General features: G+C 45.6%; 1 protein-coding gene across 3 annotated transcripts in view; it reads right to left on the bottom strand.

Annotated features, from left to right (window-relative positions):
* The window catches only part of LOC142571491 (techylectin-5A-like), a 59026-nt gene that overhangs the window by 18880 nt on the left and 22096 nt on the right, over positions 1-18050 (bottom strand). For all 3 annotated transcript variants that reach the window (XM_075679891.1, XM_075679889.1, XM_075679890.1), the window contains exon 5: positions 16683-16850. In XM_075679891.1, coding sequence (XP_075536006.1) covers positions 16683-16850 — 168 coding nt within the window. The remainder of the gene's footprint in view (positions 1-16682; positions 16851-18050) is intronic.

Here is an 18050-nt window from a genome sequence, read left to right as displayed (position 1 = left end):
CTCTCCTTACCTTATATCCAGTGCATAGTAGCAAACTGGATATCTATCTTCCGGTTAACCTTCCTGCCTTTCATATCTCATTTATCTCTCTCTCACTTTGTCCGATAACATATCTTTAGGGTGGCAAGCGTGCACATTTGTGAACCACAATGAATTTGAGACTTTCTTGCGTTTAGCTGCTTCGAAACTTGCCAATGCCAATGGCAAAGAAATCGGTTCAACGATTTGTTAAGTTCTAGAGGGTTCCCAGAAGCAAGCTGAATTTGTCAACCCTTCGGCTAAAAGCAACGCTTGTCGTTGGTGGAACGATGAGTGCACGCGTGGCTATAGAAAAGGAAAAGCCGATTGGAAAATATTTCTCTTTAATCAAAGCCCGATAAATTGAAAAAACAAGTTATTAGTTTCATGCTGGTGCACTTAAGCGTGCTGTTCACCGAGCGAAATATGATATTAGGCACTACGATATCTCTAAAAATAAATAAATAAATAAAACGTGCTCTGCACGCATTTCTTCGTGGTAGGAAGGGGCTACCAACGTCGTTAACATACACTGAATTGTTCTGACCCCGCATGAAATGAGCGCCTCCCTAGAAGAGTTTGCCAAAGGTTTAGAAAATGGATTTGCAGCCCCGCTTCCGGCTATCCATATTGAATTAGACCCTTCGGAAGGCTTCTCGTCAATTTCATTACCTGAGCTAAAACAGACTGCGCTATGCTTGCCGAAAACAGCCCCTGGACTTGGCGGAGTCAAAAATAGAATATGAAACATGTTGTTACAGGAATTGCCTAACGCTCTTTCAGCCCTGCTGAGTAATTCAATTAAAAGTGGGTGGATTCTATTGCGATGGAAGCTTACCAATATAATAGTGATACTTAAGAAAAAAAGGGGAGGGTATATTGTGGAGAACATTAGGCCCACTGCGCTTATGTCAAACTTAGCAAGATTAATTGATATACTTCTTCACTTTCGTATCACGAAATTTTTGGTGATAATTCAATTCTTAGTTCCTCTCAGATTAACTTCAGGGCCGGCTGCTGTATCTGGCATGACCGTGTCGATTTGGAAAGACACAAAGAACTCGCTTGATCTTATAAGCAACATGCCGCTTTAGTGACGCTCGATCTCGCTGAAGCATACGGCACCGTGGAGGAGACTATTTTGATAAATCAGTTAACATCCTGTGGCGTAGCTGGGCATGTAGTGGCATGGGTTTGCTCATTTCTAGGGGAAAGCGAATTACATTGCTACAAAATTGGTCTTATTCTTCAGGGTATAGACAAACGAGAGGAGCACCACAAGGCTTAGTGTGTTTAATATGTATATGAGCACGATTCCCTGTCATGAGAAAGTAGCTACTTATGTTTATGCAGATGATATTGCGTTTATCGCATCTGCAAACGACATCCACATGCTATACTGACGACTACAAGCTTACCTCTGTGCCCTGGAGAGGTGGTTAGGTGTCAATCAGTTTTTTCTCAATGCCAGAAAAGGTGCCATTCTTGTTTTTCTGTTACACGACCCAGTGAACATCTCACTGTCTTACCCCATTCAAGACACACCACCTGTCACCATTATCATCGTCATAGTCCGTCATTTATAGTGCGTATATGGTGCGAATATAGTCAAGTGTGCGCCCATTCACTCATTGACACGTGGATAGAGTGGGCGTAAGATTACGCGCCAGTTGGGGTAGATGGGTGTTGATACTGTGCGCGAAACTATGACTCCTCTATATTTGAATAAATCGACTGTTATTCCACTTTGTCCTGCCGCATTCCCCCGTTTCACGTCTTGCAAGGACTTTCTAACTTCATCGCTAGCCTATAGAAGTAGTCTCTGTGAATAGCAATGAATAGCGCGCAGAGGACAGGACAGTAAAATTGAGACACACACGAACGCTACGAGTGCTATTCTGTTCATTACTACTTCGAAGGGTGGTATCGTGGTTGCTCTGGGTACTGTATACAGGCCAGTATAACATTATTCCGCTGCTTTTACTAGATCTTTGAGATTGCTGATTATATTACCCTGACTATCTTTCAATGTGTACATCTTGATTTGTCCTATGCAAAGATTCATTTTCACTGATTTAGTGCTGCGCCCATTTTTTACTGCTTCCTCAGTCTTTATAACATTATAGTTTCGAATATCCTTTATTTTCCCCTTGCTGATCAGTTTTGACAGACCCGCGAATTCGAAGTGATCTCTTGAGTTGCAGATTTTCATTCTTTCTCATTTCTTTTTTAGGTCCTTTGTTACTTGGGAAAGCCTACCTATTGTTTGACTTGGTGCTTTACCTCTGACTTCAACTGGTGCTTCTGAAGCCAGCCTAGTTACGGTTTCATTCATTACCTCTATGAAATCTATGTCATTACTTCTTGACCAATTTTACTCTTTCGCTTTTCAAATTGAGGTGAATCCTAGACCTCACTAACCTATGATCAATGCACCCTTATCCTACTTAACAGTTCTACATCCTGTGCTATGCTTGGATCGGTAGATAGTTTGAAATCTATTTAATTTCTTGTTTCACCATTAGGGCTTTTCCAGGTCCCCTTTCGGTTGCTAAGTTCCCTGAGGAAGATGTTCATTATTCCTTATTCGCAGCTGATTCTATTCCGTGAATTCCCCTAGCATCTCTCCCCTAGTGTTCCTAGAATCAACGCCGTAGTTGTCAATTTCTTGTTCACCAGCCTGCTTTTCCGCCAATATTGAATTGAATTCACCCATGACTACAGTAAACTGAGTTTTCCACTTTTCTCATGACTAATTCAACATATTCATAAAACTGAGCTATTTCATCATCACCATGACTGGAGATAGGAGCGTAGGCTTGAACTACCTTTATTCTATACATCTTATTAAGTTTTATTACGACTACTGCTGCCCTCTCGTTAATGCTGCAGAATTCGTCAGTCTCGCCGGTTATGTCCTTATGGATTAGGAATCCTACCCCGTATTGCTTGTTATCTAGGAGTCTTCTGCAACAAAGGACATGACCGTTAGTCAACACTGCATAAGCCTCATCAGTTCTTCTAACCTCACTAAGGCTAAACAAACAAAACTATCCCAAACAATGCCTGATTAGTTGCTCAAAGAGCCTTGCTAAGCTAGCTTCACTCAAGAGAGTTCAGGTGTTATATGTTGCGAGGGTCAGTTTACACTGGCGGCCTATCCGGGTCCAGAGACTCTTAGCACCCTCTGCTGCTTTACAGATCTGACCGCCTCACGGGTGAGGTGCTCCGCAGCTGCTGGGGACTGAGAGCCATTGGTTGACTGAATGAGTCATTTGGGAGGAAGTGGCCGAATACTGCATCAGGGAGGCCAATTCTTGCTCCTGAAGAGTCAATAAAATACCATGAAGTGACTTGTAACGCCTCTTTCAACTGGCGTCCAAACATAGATCATGTGACTGGAAAAGGTAACCCTGCATTTGCAATTTTGCGTAGGCTGAGCAATCGTCGAATAGAATTGAGAAGAGATACTCTTCTAATGAGATATCGTGTGTACGTCTGCCCTGTATTAGAATTTGGTTGCGTGTCCTTCTCTGGAACTCTAGTTTACAAGTGCCACCGTCTGATTCTCTTAGAAAGAGAAACATCCTGTTTCTGTCTAGGAATTCCTAATTTTGTCGCGAATTCTGTTATTCATCTAGAATCCCGAGTTCCTCCTCTTTCGTGTAGGTTCCGTATTTTGACAGTGCAATCGTTCTTGATAATTTGATTTACTACGGCGAGGTTCTCAAACAATATTTACTGTCCAGCCTGCGTTGTTTTTTTGGAGTCAGATGGCCGCGATTAAGTACTGCACAAATTACATTCGTGCAACAGTTACTTGACCCTTCAGACGTGTGCATCTGCGATGCGCTTCCTATTCCCGACAGATCAGTTGCTATTGAATTTCAATTCAATGACATCTTTTCTAATAATGCAAAATTACTTACAAATCGCATTTTAGACGGTCTATTACAAGACCATCTGGGGAGCTTTCAAACAAACATCGTAATTGCGGCAGAGGCTTCGCAATGTGAAGCAAAGTCAGGTGTTGGTATATATTCCCCGATTCTTGGTTAGACGTTCTCTCTTCGGCTTCTAGATTTTGCGCATTTTTACCCATTTGCTGGTTGAATTTAGGGCAGTGGGGCCGGCTGTACGGAAATTAGGTCCATCAATTAGATCAGCCGTGATGGTCATTGATTCGTTATCATTGTGCTCATCCCTTACTACTTGTCGGGAATCTTGCGTTATAAAGTTGCATTCATATGCACCTGCATACTTGAGTAGTGTGCTATTATTTGGGTGCCTGGCCATAGAGGACTAATTATAAACGACACTTCAGATTTTCTGGCCAAGGTATCGATAAGCGGCCCTTTTCTTCCGTATTGTCCTTTGACTGCTGATGCCACTGCTGCTAGACTTGTCAGGAGTGCCATGCAGGTAGTTCCAGGATCCGAAATAATTGACTCTGAATTACCGACATCTTCTAAACCCTTCACACAGATATTTTCGGCCAAACACGAAAAATTGAAGTGTCCATCCCGATGCTTCGCTTCCGTATACTCTCGTTACACTTCTATCTACACAGGTCGCGACTGGTCCTCTCGCCATTAGGATCATTCTGTGGCGAATAGACCATAGACAATGCGTGTGGAGACAAAAGACAATTTCTCCTCTTGTAGACGTTTTTCTGTAATAAGAAAAAAGACTGCAAATACCACTTCAAAATATTCGCTTAATTTATTTCTGCTTTTGATCCCATCTGTTGGAGCCTCTATTATTGGGTTCAGCCACAGAAACGTTTGCTTGGCAATCCAAAGTTACCTGAATGAATATAATCGATTACCATGCTAGACTGATTGTCCCTCCTCCCCACCATAGTTTTCTTTCAGTTATTTATTTACCCATTATTTGCTTTATTATAATTTTAATTGAGGTTTTTCTTCTGATTGTTTCTTTCGTCTTACAAAAAAATGTTACTTTCTAAGTTCAGGCATTCAAATTGTTAATGCCTTCGCTTTTATCCCCATAATTTAAGCACCTATATCTATGGCCAATCCACCACTGTGGCTATGCACAAGAACCAATCAGGTCAACAACACTATCATATATATATATATATATATATATATATATATATATATATATATGCCAATCAATCAGGTCAACCAATCAGGTCAACAACACTATCATATATATATATATATAACGGGCGACGTCGGCGGTCAGACGCGGCCAGTAATACCTTTCCTGTATCCTCGACAGAGCCCGGGAGAATCCGAGGTGCCCAGCGGTTGGATCGTCGTGTAGGGCGTGCAGTACTTCTGGACGCAGCGCTGACGGTACAACAAGAAGGTAGCTGGCGCGGACTGGTGAGAAGTTCTTCACGAGCAGGTTGTTTTGTAGCGAGAACGAAGACAACCCGCGCTTAAATTCCCTAGGGACAACGTCGGTGTTCCCTTCCAAATACTCGACGAGGCCTTTTAGTTCCGGGTCTGCTCGCTGCTGTTTAGTGAAGTCTTCCGCGCTTATTATTCCAAGGAAGGCGTCGTCGTCCTCGTCGTCTTGCGGCGGGGGATCGATGGGGGCGCGTGATAAGCAGTCGGCCTCGGAGTGTTTTATTCCGTACTTGTATATTACGGTGACGTCATATTCTTGCAGTCTGAGGCTCCACCGCGCCAGCCGTCCTGAAGGGTCCTTTAAGTTAGCTAGACAACACAACCCGTGATGGTCGCTGACGACTTTGAACGACCTGCCATAAAGATAAGGGCGAAATTTAGCTGTAGTCCAAACGATGGCGAGGCATTCCTTTTCGGTCGTAGCATAGTTGCCTTCCGCTTTTGACAGCGACCGGCTAGCGTAAGCTATGACCCGTTCGACTCCGTTTCTCCTCTGGACTAGAACGGCACCGAGGCCTAGGCTACTGGCGTCAGTATGGATTTCTGTATCGGCGTACTCGTCGAAGTCTGAAAGTACCGGCGGCGACTGCAAGCGTCGTTTGAGTTCTCCAAATGCGTCGGCCTGCGGCGTTTCCCACTTGAACTCAACATTACATTTAGTTAGGCGTGTCAACGGCTCAGCGATGCGTGAAAAGTCCTTGACAAACCGCCTGTAGTAGGCACACATGCCAAGGAATCTACGCACTGCCTTCTTGTCGATGGGTTGCAGTAACTGTGCGATGGCAGCTGTCTTTTGCGGGTCTGGACGGACACCAGATTTGCTGATTACGTGGCCTAGGAACAGAAGCTCATCGTAAGCGAAGCGGAATTTTTCCGGCTTCAGAGGAAGCCCCGATGACTTGATGGCCTCTAGTACTGTCGCAAGCCGCCTGAGGTGATCTTCGATATTTCCGGCGAAGACGACGACGTCATCCAAGTAAACGAGACAGGTCTGCCACTTCAATCCTGCTAAAACCATGTCCATCACGCGCTGGAACGTTGCAGGCGCCGAGCACAGTCCGAATGGCATAACCTTGAACTCGTAGAGGCCGTCTGGGGTGATGAAGGCGGTCTTTTCGCGATCCCTTTCGTCGATTTCTATTTGCCAGTAGCCAGACTTGAGGTCCATCGATGAGAAGTATTTAGCGTTGCAGAGCCGATCCAACGCGTCGTCTACTCGTGGGAGGGGGTATACGTCCTTCTTCGTGATCTTGTTCAGACAACGATATTCGACGCAGAAACGTAGGGTTCCCGTCCTTTTTCTTCACCAAGACTACAGGAAATGCCCACTGACTTTCGGACGGCTGGGTGATGTCGTCGCGCAGCATTTCGTCGACTTCGTGCCTTGTCGCCTCACGTTCTCGTGTAGAAACTCGATAAGGGCTCTGGCGGAGTGGTCGAGCACACTCTTCGGTTATTATGCGATGCTTCGCGACTGGCGTTTGTCGAATCCTTGATGACGTCGAAAAGCACTCTTTGTATCGTCGAAGTAAGCTTAATATAATATAATATTTGGGGTTTTACGTGCCAAAACCACTTTCTGATTATGAGGCACGCCGTAGCGGAGGACTCCGGAAATTTTGACCACCTGGGGTTCTTTAACGTGCACCTAAATCTAAGCACACGGGTGTTTTCGCATTTCGCCCCCATCGAAATGCGGCCGCCGTGGCCGGGATTCTATCCCGCGACCTCGTGCTCAGCAGCCCAACACCATCGAAGTAAGCTTCTCAGCTGTTGTTGATTAATCATGGGAAGACTTGGATTTATTTCGAAGTCTGTTCCGGGAACTACGGTGGTCGGGGTACATGCGGCAGAATCCGAGAGGACAAACGCATTGCTCGTTTCCAGAATTTCCTCGATGTATACGATCGTCGTGCCCTTGTTGATGTGCTTGAACTCCTGGCTGAAGTTTGTCAGCAACACTTTCATGTTTCCTCCGTGCAGTCGAGCGATTCCTCTAGCGACGCAAATTTTATGGTCGAGTAGTAGACGCTGGTCGCCTTCGATGACGCCTTCTACGTCAGCGGGTATTTCTGTGCCGATAGAAATAACAATGCTCGAGCGAGGCGGGATGCTCACTTGATCTTCGAGCACTCTCAAGGCGTGGTGACTACGAGAGCTCTCCGCCGGTATCACTTGATCTTCCGACAGCGTTATCGATTTTGACTTCAAGTCGATGATTGCTCCGTGTTGGTTCAGGAGGTCCATGCCGAAAATGGCCTCTCGTGAACACTGTTGGAGGATAACGAAGGTGGCAGGGTAAGTCCGGTTGCGAATGGTAATTCTTGCCGTACAGATTCCAGTCGGCGTGATGAGGTGTCCTCCAGCGGTCCGAATTTGAGGGCCTTCCCATGCAGTTTTTACTTTCTTCAACTGGGAGGCGATGTGTTCACTCAGGATGGAGTAATCAGTCCCTGTGTCGACTAAGGCGGTGACTGCGTGGCCGTCGAGAAGCACGTCGAGGTCGGTGGTTCTTTGTCTGGCGTTGCAGTTAGGTCTCGGCGTCGGATCACGGCTGCGCCGTGTTGAACTGAAGCTGGAACGTCGCGTCGTCAGGTAGTCTTTCGTCGTCGTATTCTTTGCTTCCAGACTTCGTCGGGACGGTGGCGTGTCGTTATGTCGTCGTGGTAGTTTCTTCGGTGTCTTCGTCGGCGGCGGAGGATCTTCGTCAGTTCGGCGAACAGCAACCGCACCTTCATCGGTTGCTGCATTTGGTTTTCCGGATATGGGCTCGGTGACCGGCCCCGGACTGGGCCAGTCTATGGTCGGCTCTGCGGCGACAGGTAGCGGCCTGGTGATGGTGAACGTGACGGTCGTCGAGAGCTCCACTGAGTAGCGGCGAGGTAGTCGGCCATATCGCGAGGGCGTTCACCTTGCTGCAGGCGCGGAGCGTTGACGGCGAAACGTCGCAGTCCCATCTCCCGGTATTGGCATCATCGGTAGACGTGACCCGCTTCTCCGCCTTGGTAGCAGAGCGGGCGGTGGTCAGGAGCGCGCCAAACGTCTGTCTTCCTCGGGTAGCTGCGCTGGGCGACGGGTGGGCGTGCTGGCGGCGGCGGTGGCGGTCGACGGAATTGCTGCCTTACGTGGCCCTGACGCGGTCGTGTAAGGGGACCTTGACGGCGGGCGACGGCAGCGTAGCGTAGGTCATCGCTTGCGGCTGAGGCTGCGGCGATTCAGGGGCTACTCCGAGTTGTTGTTGGAGCTGCTCACGTACGGCGTCGGCAATCGAAGCCACTTGAGGCTGTGATGATTGGAACAGCTTCTGTAGCTCCTCCCGCACGACCGCTCGGATAGTCTCGTGTAGGTCGTCGGTGGCCAGTGACTGAACTCCGGCGTAGTTTGTCGAGTTCGTGCGGCGGTCGAATTGCCGGTTTCGCATCTCGAGTGTCTTCTAGATGCTGGGGGCCTCGCGAAGAAACTCGTCGACGGTCTTCGGTGGGCTTCGTACCATTCCGGCAAAAAGTTCCTCCTTCACACCACGCATGAGTAGGCGGACTTTCTTTTCCTCGGGCATTTCAGGGTCGGCGTGGCGGAAGAGAAGGCTCATTTCCTCCGTGAAGATCGCGGTTGTCTCATTTGGTAGTTGCACCCCCGGGTTTGTAATAGCGCTTGGGCTCGTTCTCGGCGTACGACGCTTGCGATTGTCTGCAGGAAGCCGCTTCGGAACAGCTCCCAGGTCGTTAAGGTGGCTTCTCGGTTCTCGAACCACGTCCTGGTAGCGTCTTCCAATGCGAAGAAGACATGACGCAGTTTGTCGTCGCTGTTCCAGTTGTTAAATGTAGCGACTGCAGCCTGCGGCTACCTCGCTGGTTCTTGGCGATGTTGGTGTTGTCTTCCGCGTGAGGGCTTGGGTCACGGCTTTGTGGGGGCGTCCGTTACATGAACGCAAAGCACTTCCACCAGATGTCACGTGGTCGTGACGTCAAAGAACAGAGTAGCAATACTGTGAAAGGCAAAACTAGCTCTTATTGGGCGAACCTGTGCCCACAAAACAGGCTACACTTAAAGCACGGCGAACGCAGTCGGCGATCGTCGAAAATCTCATCAGCGGGTCAAGCGCGTCCGCTTTTATACATCAGTCGTCGAATGTTCCAGAGTAATCGCTGGGACCCGCGTGCCTTCCACAAAGTTCTACATTATTCTCGTCGCGCACACATGCGATCAGATTACAGAAGGTTCGGTCACAGACAGCGGATGGAAGCATCGATAACATTCCAGAAGCTTCCGACACATGCAGGCGCGTGCTGCGCTGTACGATAACATTTGTTAGGCGGTGAAACATGTCACCCGATAAAGACAAATATGTACACGTGTCAGTATGTATGTATGTATGTATGTATGTATGTATGTATGTATGTATGTATGTATGTATGTATGTATGTATGTATGTATGTATGTATGTATGTATGTATGTATGTATGTATGTATGTATGTATGTATGTATGTATGTATGTATGTATGTAATCCTCGTATTTCTGGTTCTCGTGCTTTGTTTATCAGCATATATGCTTAAATTTTCACTTCATGTATTGTTAGGTATCTCGTTTTTGCCGTTCCGCTGTATCTGTCTTGTACCGGCTACTTGGGCTTCTGTCAAGCTGTCTACACCGCCTTTAGGCGCCAGGTAGCCATCCAGTACTATCTGGTGAATAAATTGAATTGAACTGAAAAATTGACTCCAGGGAAATGAACTGACGAATCTCGCTCAGTACGGTTCCTCCATGCCTTCCGAGAATAGCAGTGCAGTTAGGTTCTCGACGAAAAATCGTCTGCCGAGGAAAGCTCATAGCAGGAAAAAGGGTACGCTCGGCCAATGCAAGAATAAAACATACAATGACGCTTCGGTGCCCGTACGAGAGCCTTGTTAGGAAAAAGAAAGAAGATAAAAGAAAGGGAAAGAAAAGTGAAGTTCACCGCAACCATGACTACATATGCACTTCATAACGTCATCATCAGCCCATTTTATGTCCATTGCAGGACGAAGGCCCTTCCCTGCGATCTCCAATTACCCCTCTCCTGCGCCAACCGATTCCAACTAGCGTCCGCGAATTTCCTAATTTCATCGCCCCACCCAGTCTTCTGGCGTTCTCGACTGCGCTTCCCTTCTCTTGGCACCCATTCTGTAACCCTAATGGTCCACTGGTTATCTAACCTACGCATTACATGCCCTGCCCAGACCGATTTCTTTCTCTTAATGTCAATTAGAATATCGGTTATACCCGTTCGCTCTCTGATCCAAACCGCTCTATTTCTGTCTCTTAACGTTATGCCTAGCATTATTCCTTCCATCGCTCTTTGCGCGGTCCTTAACTTGTTCTCAAGCTTCTTTGTCAGTCTCCAAGCTCCTGCCCCGTATGTCAGCACCGGTAGAGTAGATTGATCGTGTACCTTTCTTTTTAATGATAATTGTAAGCTTCATGTCAGTATCTGACAATGTCTGCCGAATGCGCCTCAATCCATTTTTATTCTTCTGTAAGTTTCCTTCTCATGATCAGGATCCCCTGTGAGTAATTGACCTAGGTAAACGTACTCCTTCACTGTCTCTAGAAGCTGACGGGCGATCCTGAACTCTTGTTCCCTTGCCCGGCTATTGATCATTATCTTTGTCTTCAGTATTTTAATCTTGAACCCCACTCTTACACTCGCTCTGTTAAGGTCATCAATCACTTGTTGTAACTCGTCTCCAGTGTTGCTGAGCAGGACAATGTCATCTGCAAATCGAAGGTTGCTGAGATATTCACTGTTGATCCTTACTCCTAAGCCTTCCCAGTTTAATAACTTGAATACTTCTTCCAAGCCCGTAGTGAATAGTATTAGAGGGATTGTGTGTCCTTGTCCTACCCCTTTTTTTATAGGTACCTTCCTACTTTTCTTGTGTATAATTAAGGTAGCTGTGGAATCTCTGTAGATATTTTCCAAGATACTTACGTAAGCGACCTGTACTCATTGATTACGTAATGCCTCTATGACAGCTGGTATCTCTACTGAATCGAATGCATTTTCGTAATCTCTGAAAGCCATATAGAGAGACTAATTGTACTCTGCAGATATCTCGATTACTTTATTAGTGACATGGATCCTGAAGCCAGCCTGTGCCCAGTGTTGCCGTTATTCTATTGGAAATTATCTTGGTGAATATTTTAAATAATCCTGGGAGTAAGCTAACGGGCCTATAATTTGTAACGGGCCTATAATTAATGGTTTAACGTCTCTCTTTTTGTGGATTAGCATATTGTGCGCATTCTTCCAGTTTTCTGGGATCCTTGCAGCCGATATACACTTCGTATAGAGAGCCGCCCATTTTTCAAGCATTATGTCTCCTTCATTTTTCATTAAATCGACTGTAATTACAACTTCTCCTGGCGCTTTTCCCCGTTTCATGTCGTTTCATGACGTGGCGTTCTTGAATAACAATAGGAAGACGACCCTTTGTATTGTATGTGGCATGAGCAGCAGACTGCATGTATAATGATGCTTAGAGGAGGCAGGATGAAAAATTATTTTTTTTTAGTGATGACCGAGGGTAACTTCCAGTTAATGTAGTGACCTGTATTTTCGCGGTGCTTCACCCGAGAACTCGAGGCACGGTATACTGGCATACTAATACGCTTTAGTATAATTGAACAACTACACAGATTTGAAAGGGCCTTAACTTTGACTAATCTCGTACTATCGGGCCCATGGGACCCGTCTAAGCAGCATTACTCCAATCTCCCGTACTTTCTGCTTGTGTTCCATAGCTGAAGCACACAACCTTGAACTCAGAAAAGTTGGAAACGACATGGCTGACAGCAGATACCCGCCACAACTAATTAGGTCTCAAGACGGACGCGTTGGTATCCTCCCTGCTAAAAGCTCTGCTGTAAGTGCAACAATGAAGACACGGGCTTAGATCCCTTAAGCCTCCGGATTAAGTGAACCCCTATAAAAATTTTCAAAAATGAATGCCGCCCGTGTCTGCCATGTTTCTGCAGGTAAGCTCAAGCACCAGTTCGACAGAGTTAAAGAGCGCACTGGGAAAAAAAAGAATACGCTGTGTTGTTTACAGAATACCGTGACAAAATTTCCAGGCAAGCTACATTGGTGAAACAGGAAGCTTAAAAAAAGCTACCACCACTAAAATGACGTGGCCAAAGGACACTGTTTTTCTAATTCCCTGACCAAGTATCACATAAAAGCCTGGTCAGAGCATTAATTATAAATCGGCCTCTGTCACCGCTAAGGAGAAAAACCTGTCATACCGGCTTTTTCTAGAAGATATAAATACAGTTTACTACCCTTGCTATAGATATAAGTGGTGCTCTCTTGATAATAGTCATTCAAAAAACGTTACGTCATCAAGTGCAAATATAATCACGATCGCTGTTATTTCCGTTGTTGTGATCAAGGAGCCCATTCGGGCGCCGAAACTGAAATATATGTTTTATTTTGTGCTGACGTGTGTACGGCGTAGCTTCTTTCTTTCATTTTGTTTTGTACACCTTGTAAAAATATCCTATTATGGTCTCTAACTTTAGGGCGTCCTCCTATGTATCTTTATCATTTACCTCTTCGCCATGTTAATATTTTTGGTTTGCGTTTCTGATACTGTGTGAAAACACCTAATCGGAACCATGTTTTAATTTATTTCTCTTAATTGTCGAGAAAGCTTCAAGGAGGACATTACGAAACATTACGAAACTCCATCGGGTAGCGATGGACATTCCTTTACCACTAAGAAAAAAAGTATAAGTTTTGCCTGAAGGGCGAAGCATTGACAGTGACGCAAATTATTAGAATGTTACAAAAAAGTAAGGCTCACAGATTTACTGGCAACATTAAGTGGAGTAATTAGTGGCTTAGTTAGTCACACCACACGTGTGAACTAAACATGTGTGGCGCCATGCGCCCAAAGACGCATATGAAGAGAGTTCGCTCGCTGACCGCGAGCACTCCCGATCACAACGCTAGCTTGAAGAGGAGTTCGAGCCGGCAGATCAAGTGACATAGAGCGGTCAGTCGCGCGGCAATTTTGCGTGTATTCGCAGGCTTCTTTCACGCTCGGAAAAACGCTTTTATGTAGCACGTATTCAGCAACAGAAAGCTGTATCGGGAGTTTTTCATGTTGCTCTACAATTTTCTTATTCACACTTTTCATCTAGATATAATGAGTGAGAAGTTTATTAATTAAGACTAATTATCTAATTAAGCGTAATGAAAAAATAATAATTTGAGTATCTCCAAGTGAAGGCAAAAAACATTACCTTGGTTCTGTCCAGCTACGTTGCATTTGCATATCTTTAATGTTTCGCTCGAGTTACGTGAAACACCCTGTATACTGTGTTTGGAATTATTTTTTGCCCGCGTGCAAAAGCGCACAGTCTTAAGTGCGCATCCATATTGTGTCCAACATGCAGAAAGAAGCATACATTGCGGTGAAAGCTTTTGCCTTGGCTTTCATCATCTGCTTTATCCACATGTATTGAGTTGCTTACACGCACGAAGAAAGAAAGAAAGAAAGAAAGAAAGAAAGAAAGAAAGAAAGAAAGAAAGAAAGAAAGAAAGAAAAAGACCCTGCGCCGGTGCTAGACAGTGAGTATACTAGTCCCTCATTTTGGCCTTTGCCGTAATTCTCTTTCGCTGTGTCACTCAAGCTCAAGTAGGTTCGCAAAAGGCGCTCGCCGTTCGCCCTTCATGACAGGCTGGTCTATCAATTTTCTCACGACGAAGAGGACAACTGCGTACGCCTTCACAAGCTGCAGCCTGACTAGAGTGTAGTATATAATATATATTACAAAGTTAAAGTGTACTACGGTACTATCGCCGTCACATCGTCGTCTCCAATATGAGTTGCAGCAGAGAGTCACAACGTTAGGAGATTCTTAAGAGCTTCTTTTCAATAACAATTAGGAGAAAATTGTGCTACAATGCATGATAATGTGTTTTTTTTTCATCTGCTGATGGTATGATTATTGCAGCGCCTACCTTTGGAAGTTTATTTTATCACCAATTCAAGCATTTCGCCTGTATGCTTGAGAGGTGTGCAGCGTGTTAATTTTTCTATCAGTGGTGTATCCACAATTTCGTCTCGGGGGTGGTTTTATAGTGCGTCCATCTGCTCTAGCATGATGCACGCATACTTCATGGTGAAATAATTGTGGTGCTGGCCAAGCAACTTAATGTCCGGAGGCGAAGCTCAGAAGTCAGGAACCGTATTGACAAAAAATAAGTGTCCGACGATTACGATACTCCCGCATGTCAAATTTGAGCTCAGTTCTATACGTGTTTTCATTTCGCGATATATTGAGGCTAAGAATTTCGAACCGAAATCATCGCACCGACTGGCAGTGGGAGGGAGGGACCGTATGGCATGATGAGCGACATCGGAGTCAGCTGTCGAAGAAGACGATGTACGCGCGAGCAGCGGCGAGAGCGCGTTCGCGCGTTTACGCCGAGGGATGCCGGCGCTCAACCCAGGAACGCGCGCCTAACAAAAAGTTGTTACACGAGAACGGTTCGTAAGATCAGCTTCCAGCCAGCCGCGAGTTTGGGCGTAGGTGACCGGTCAATGGCAAAGTGCGCTACAAACAAAAAGCTTCGAGAATTTGGCCCCTGGCTTGCAGAGTGCGCTACAATGTATTGTAAGTCCACTGGTTTACCCTCGGGTGAGTTTCAGGGTTCATGACCAAAATGCGCGAAGGTACGCCCAGGGGCTCAGTAAATGTATTTTGAGCGTAGGAGCGGAAAACAGCGCCTCATTTGGGCCCTGCACTGCTGTTGTGAAACCAACTACGCTGGCGGGGGCTCAGTCGAAGGTAGGGCAGTGCCGGCGTGCAAAGGGGAGCTGGAAGCTTCAACATGCGTTCCGTGCGCGGACCTTTACTAAGCGTTTCGCAATAATACTGAGACACTCTGAATGCGGTACGTGTGGCTCTATATTGCTTATTTCGCACCATTATATCTACTGAAATTAGGCCTTATGACGCGTTGGCGCGTCTGTGTACGGTACTGTATGTTTCAATCGCTTCAAGTCGCGATCTGCCATGAATGGAGAACGCCTGCTGAGTGCCGATCGGGCAATGGAGTAGTTTCCGTGCAACAGAAGTGCGCACGAGATCTCAAGAAGGACTGCTTGTGCGGTAAAGTAGAAATATTGTTTTTATTGTAGTGTTACCAAGTAAACATTTGCTATCATTTCCAAATATTTCATAGTAATACTATGAAAAATCGATTCGTTAAAATAGTTCAAAAGTCTGCCTTATTACGAGTTTTCTACCCTTCGCATGCTACCTGCGTTTTCTATTTTCAATCTGATTTCAAAGAAAGGTTACCTGTGGCTGACAGCGCAATCCCGGCTCTTGAGACGAACGTCTTCAAAAGGCGAACGCTATAGTAGTACAACAAATCGCGATGTTCTGTTAGCTAAGAAAAAATTTTCTGCAAAACGATTTCGATCATTCATTTTGGGACACATGTTGCAATGGTGAATCCGAGCAGCTTTAGGGTAGTATTTTATTGTTATGCATTGTGATATTCTCTCACAGGCTTCCAAATATTTGTCAATACGAAACACCCTGACACTCCGTTTCTTCTTGTTCTGCAGCGTGTGATAAAATCTGGGCAGAATATCTGGTAAATCTATGTACTTCTCAGCCTACATCCGGGATGGGCATATCAAAACCAGTGCTATTCAAATGACATCAGCTACGTGTATGACATCATCACTGCCAACCGTCGATTCCACACTTACTAAATATGCCTCAATGTGAACAATGATAAAAGTAATATTGTTGGTAATTGTCTAACAAGACAATGAGACTTTACGTGCAACTAATACCCACTTTTTAAGTAAGCCGCTTGAAGAGGCAAAATTGTCTTATGAGTCTCAGATAAACTTTGCTCTACGATAGCATCATATTACGTATTCGATTAACCGGGCACCTCGTGAACTAGTTCCCGCCAGTTCAGAGCCAGTTCTAGCTCGTGCAGAACCGGCACGGAATGATATGCACGAGCCCTGCACTACCTCTCTGCCGAGTGGCGGGAATGATGCGAACTCGTTCTGCGCGAAGCCTGCGCTGTGTGAAACGAATTGAAATGCGCAGATGCCGCCATAATAAGCTGACGAAACGAACAGCGAAGCGCGGCACTACCTGAACTATACTTCCAAAAGTGCAGGCGAACCCTATAAACCTATCGCACATTTTCGGCACCAGCTCGTTAAAACAGGCGTGGCTGAGCGCGGGTTGCAAAGTTTCGCACCTGCGGGTCCGAGGTGCTTCCCCACTTGAATCTTGAAGAGGTCGGCCTCCGACGCAATCCGGACGCTCTCGTAGTCGACCGACACGCTGTCCTCCGTGTTGTTGCTCAGCACGACGCGGAGAGCCATCTCTTCGTCGCCTGAAGTCAGCGTGTGGAGGGCATGGTTGCCTGCCGACGGGATAGACGCGACGTCCTAATCAGCGGCCACCACCACCACCACCACCACCACCACCACCACCACCACCACCACCACCACCACCACCACCACCACCACCATCATCATCATCATCATCATCATCATCATCATATCCAGTGCTGCTCAGACTGAAAATGTCTCCGACATATTAATCGTAATATTGAACACATTCTTGGCTTAAAATGAACTCCTGATGCAGACTGGCACAGCAGTACTGCCAGTTTCGACGCATTGAAAACACTATATAATATATTATATGCAGAAAAATGGGAAATTGTAAGACGCCGTCATTGACTGACGAGTTACAATACCCATTTAGAAGAACTGAAGCCTTTCACGCATCTGAGAGCCAGAACTAAAACCCCTAAGACGTCTCCAGAGCAGCAAACTTCACACTGAAAGAAACCTTATTTTCACCGGATCAATTCACAGAAGGAGAACAAATTGGTATTCGTTGCACGTGTCTTTTACATGCATTTCATGTGAATTCAGGCTCTGAGCTGTGCTATGCGCATGAATCCATAAACCATGTACCCTATGATTGCCTTCCATGGAACTCCATGGGTTGGATGATACTTTTGCCCATCTCGACAGCCAACTGTCGTCAAAGGACATTATATTGGGCTCTTGCGTAACTATAAATCGAGTTCTAAGGTCTTCTGGGCCTTAATTGCTGTGTCTGAAAGTACGGGCTTGGGTTTCAAGGCTTTGGGTATACCTATTATCGGTGAGGTTTGCCTCTTGCTTCTGTTGTTATTCATTTTTCCATGTTAATCAGTGTATTTTTAATAATAGGTCTCACTCATAGCACCTTAGTCCATGTATATATATATATATATACATATATATATATATATATATCGAGCAACCAGGTGCACATGCTTCCAACTTGTCCAACTCATCCCCTAGCTAAATTTTTCTCGACAGACAAACCAAAGGAGCACTTTATTTCTAAGCCAACGCAAGGCAATAACCATACCAAAAATGTTACCATATCAAGTGTGATATATTCAAATTCTGAGGGAAAACAGCAAAGCGAAATTTGTTTTCAGGTTGTTTTAATATAAATGCAGGTCAATGCTATCGTTTTATATAATTTAATTTGCACAGTGTCGGTTGGATAGCTCCACGTAGCTACCGTTTCTATGTGAAATGATTTTGACCCAGTTGTT

The sequence above is a fragment of the Dermacentor variabilis genome, chromosome 2 (assembly GCF_050947875.1).
Source record: "Dermacentor variabilis isolate Ectoservices chromosome 2, ASM5094787v1, whole genome shotgun sequence".
In the NCBI taxonomy this organism is placed as follows: domain Eukaryota; kingdom Metazoa; phylum Arthropoda; class Arachnida; order Ixodida; family Ixodidae; genus Dermacentor; species Dermacentor variabilis.
Note: the sequence above shows the minus strand (reverse complement) of the source record. Positions and strands in the feature narration are given on the sequence as shown.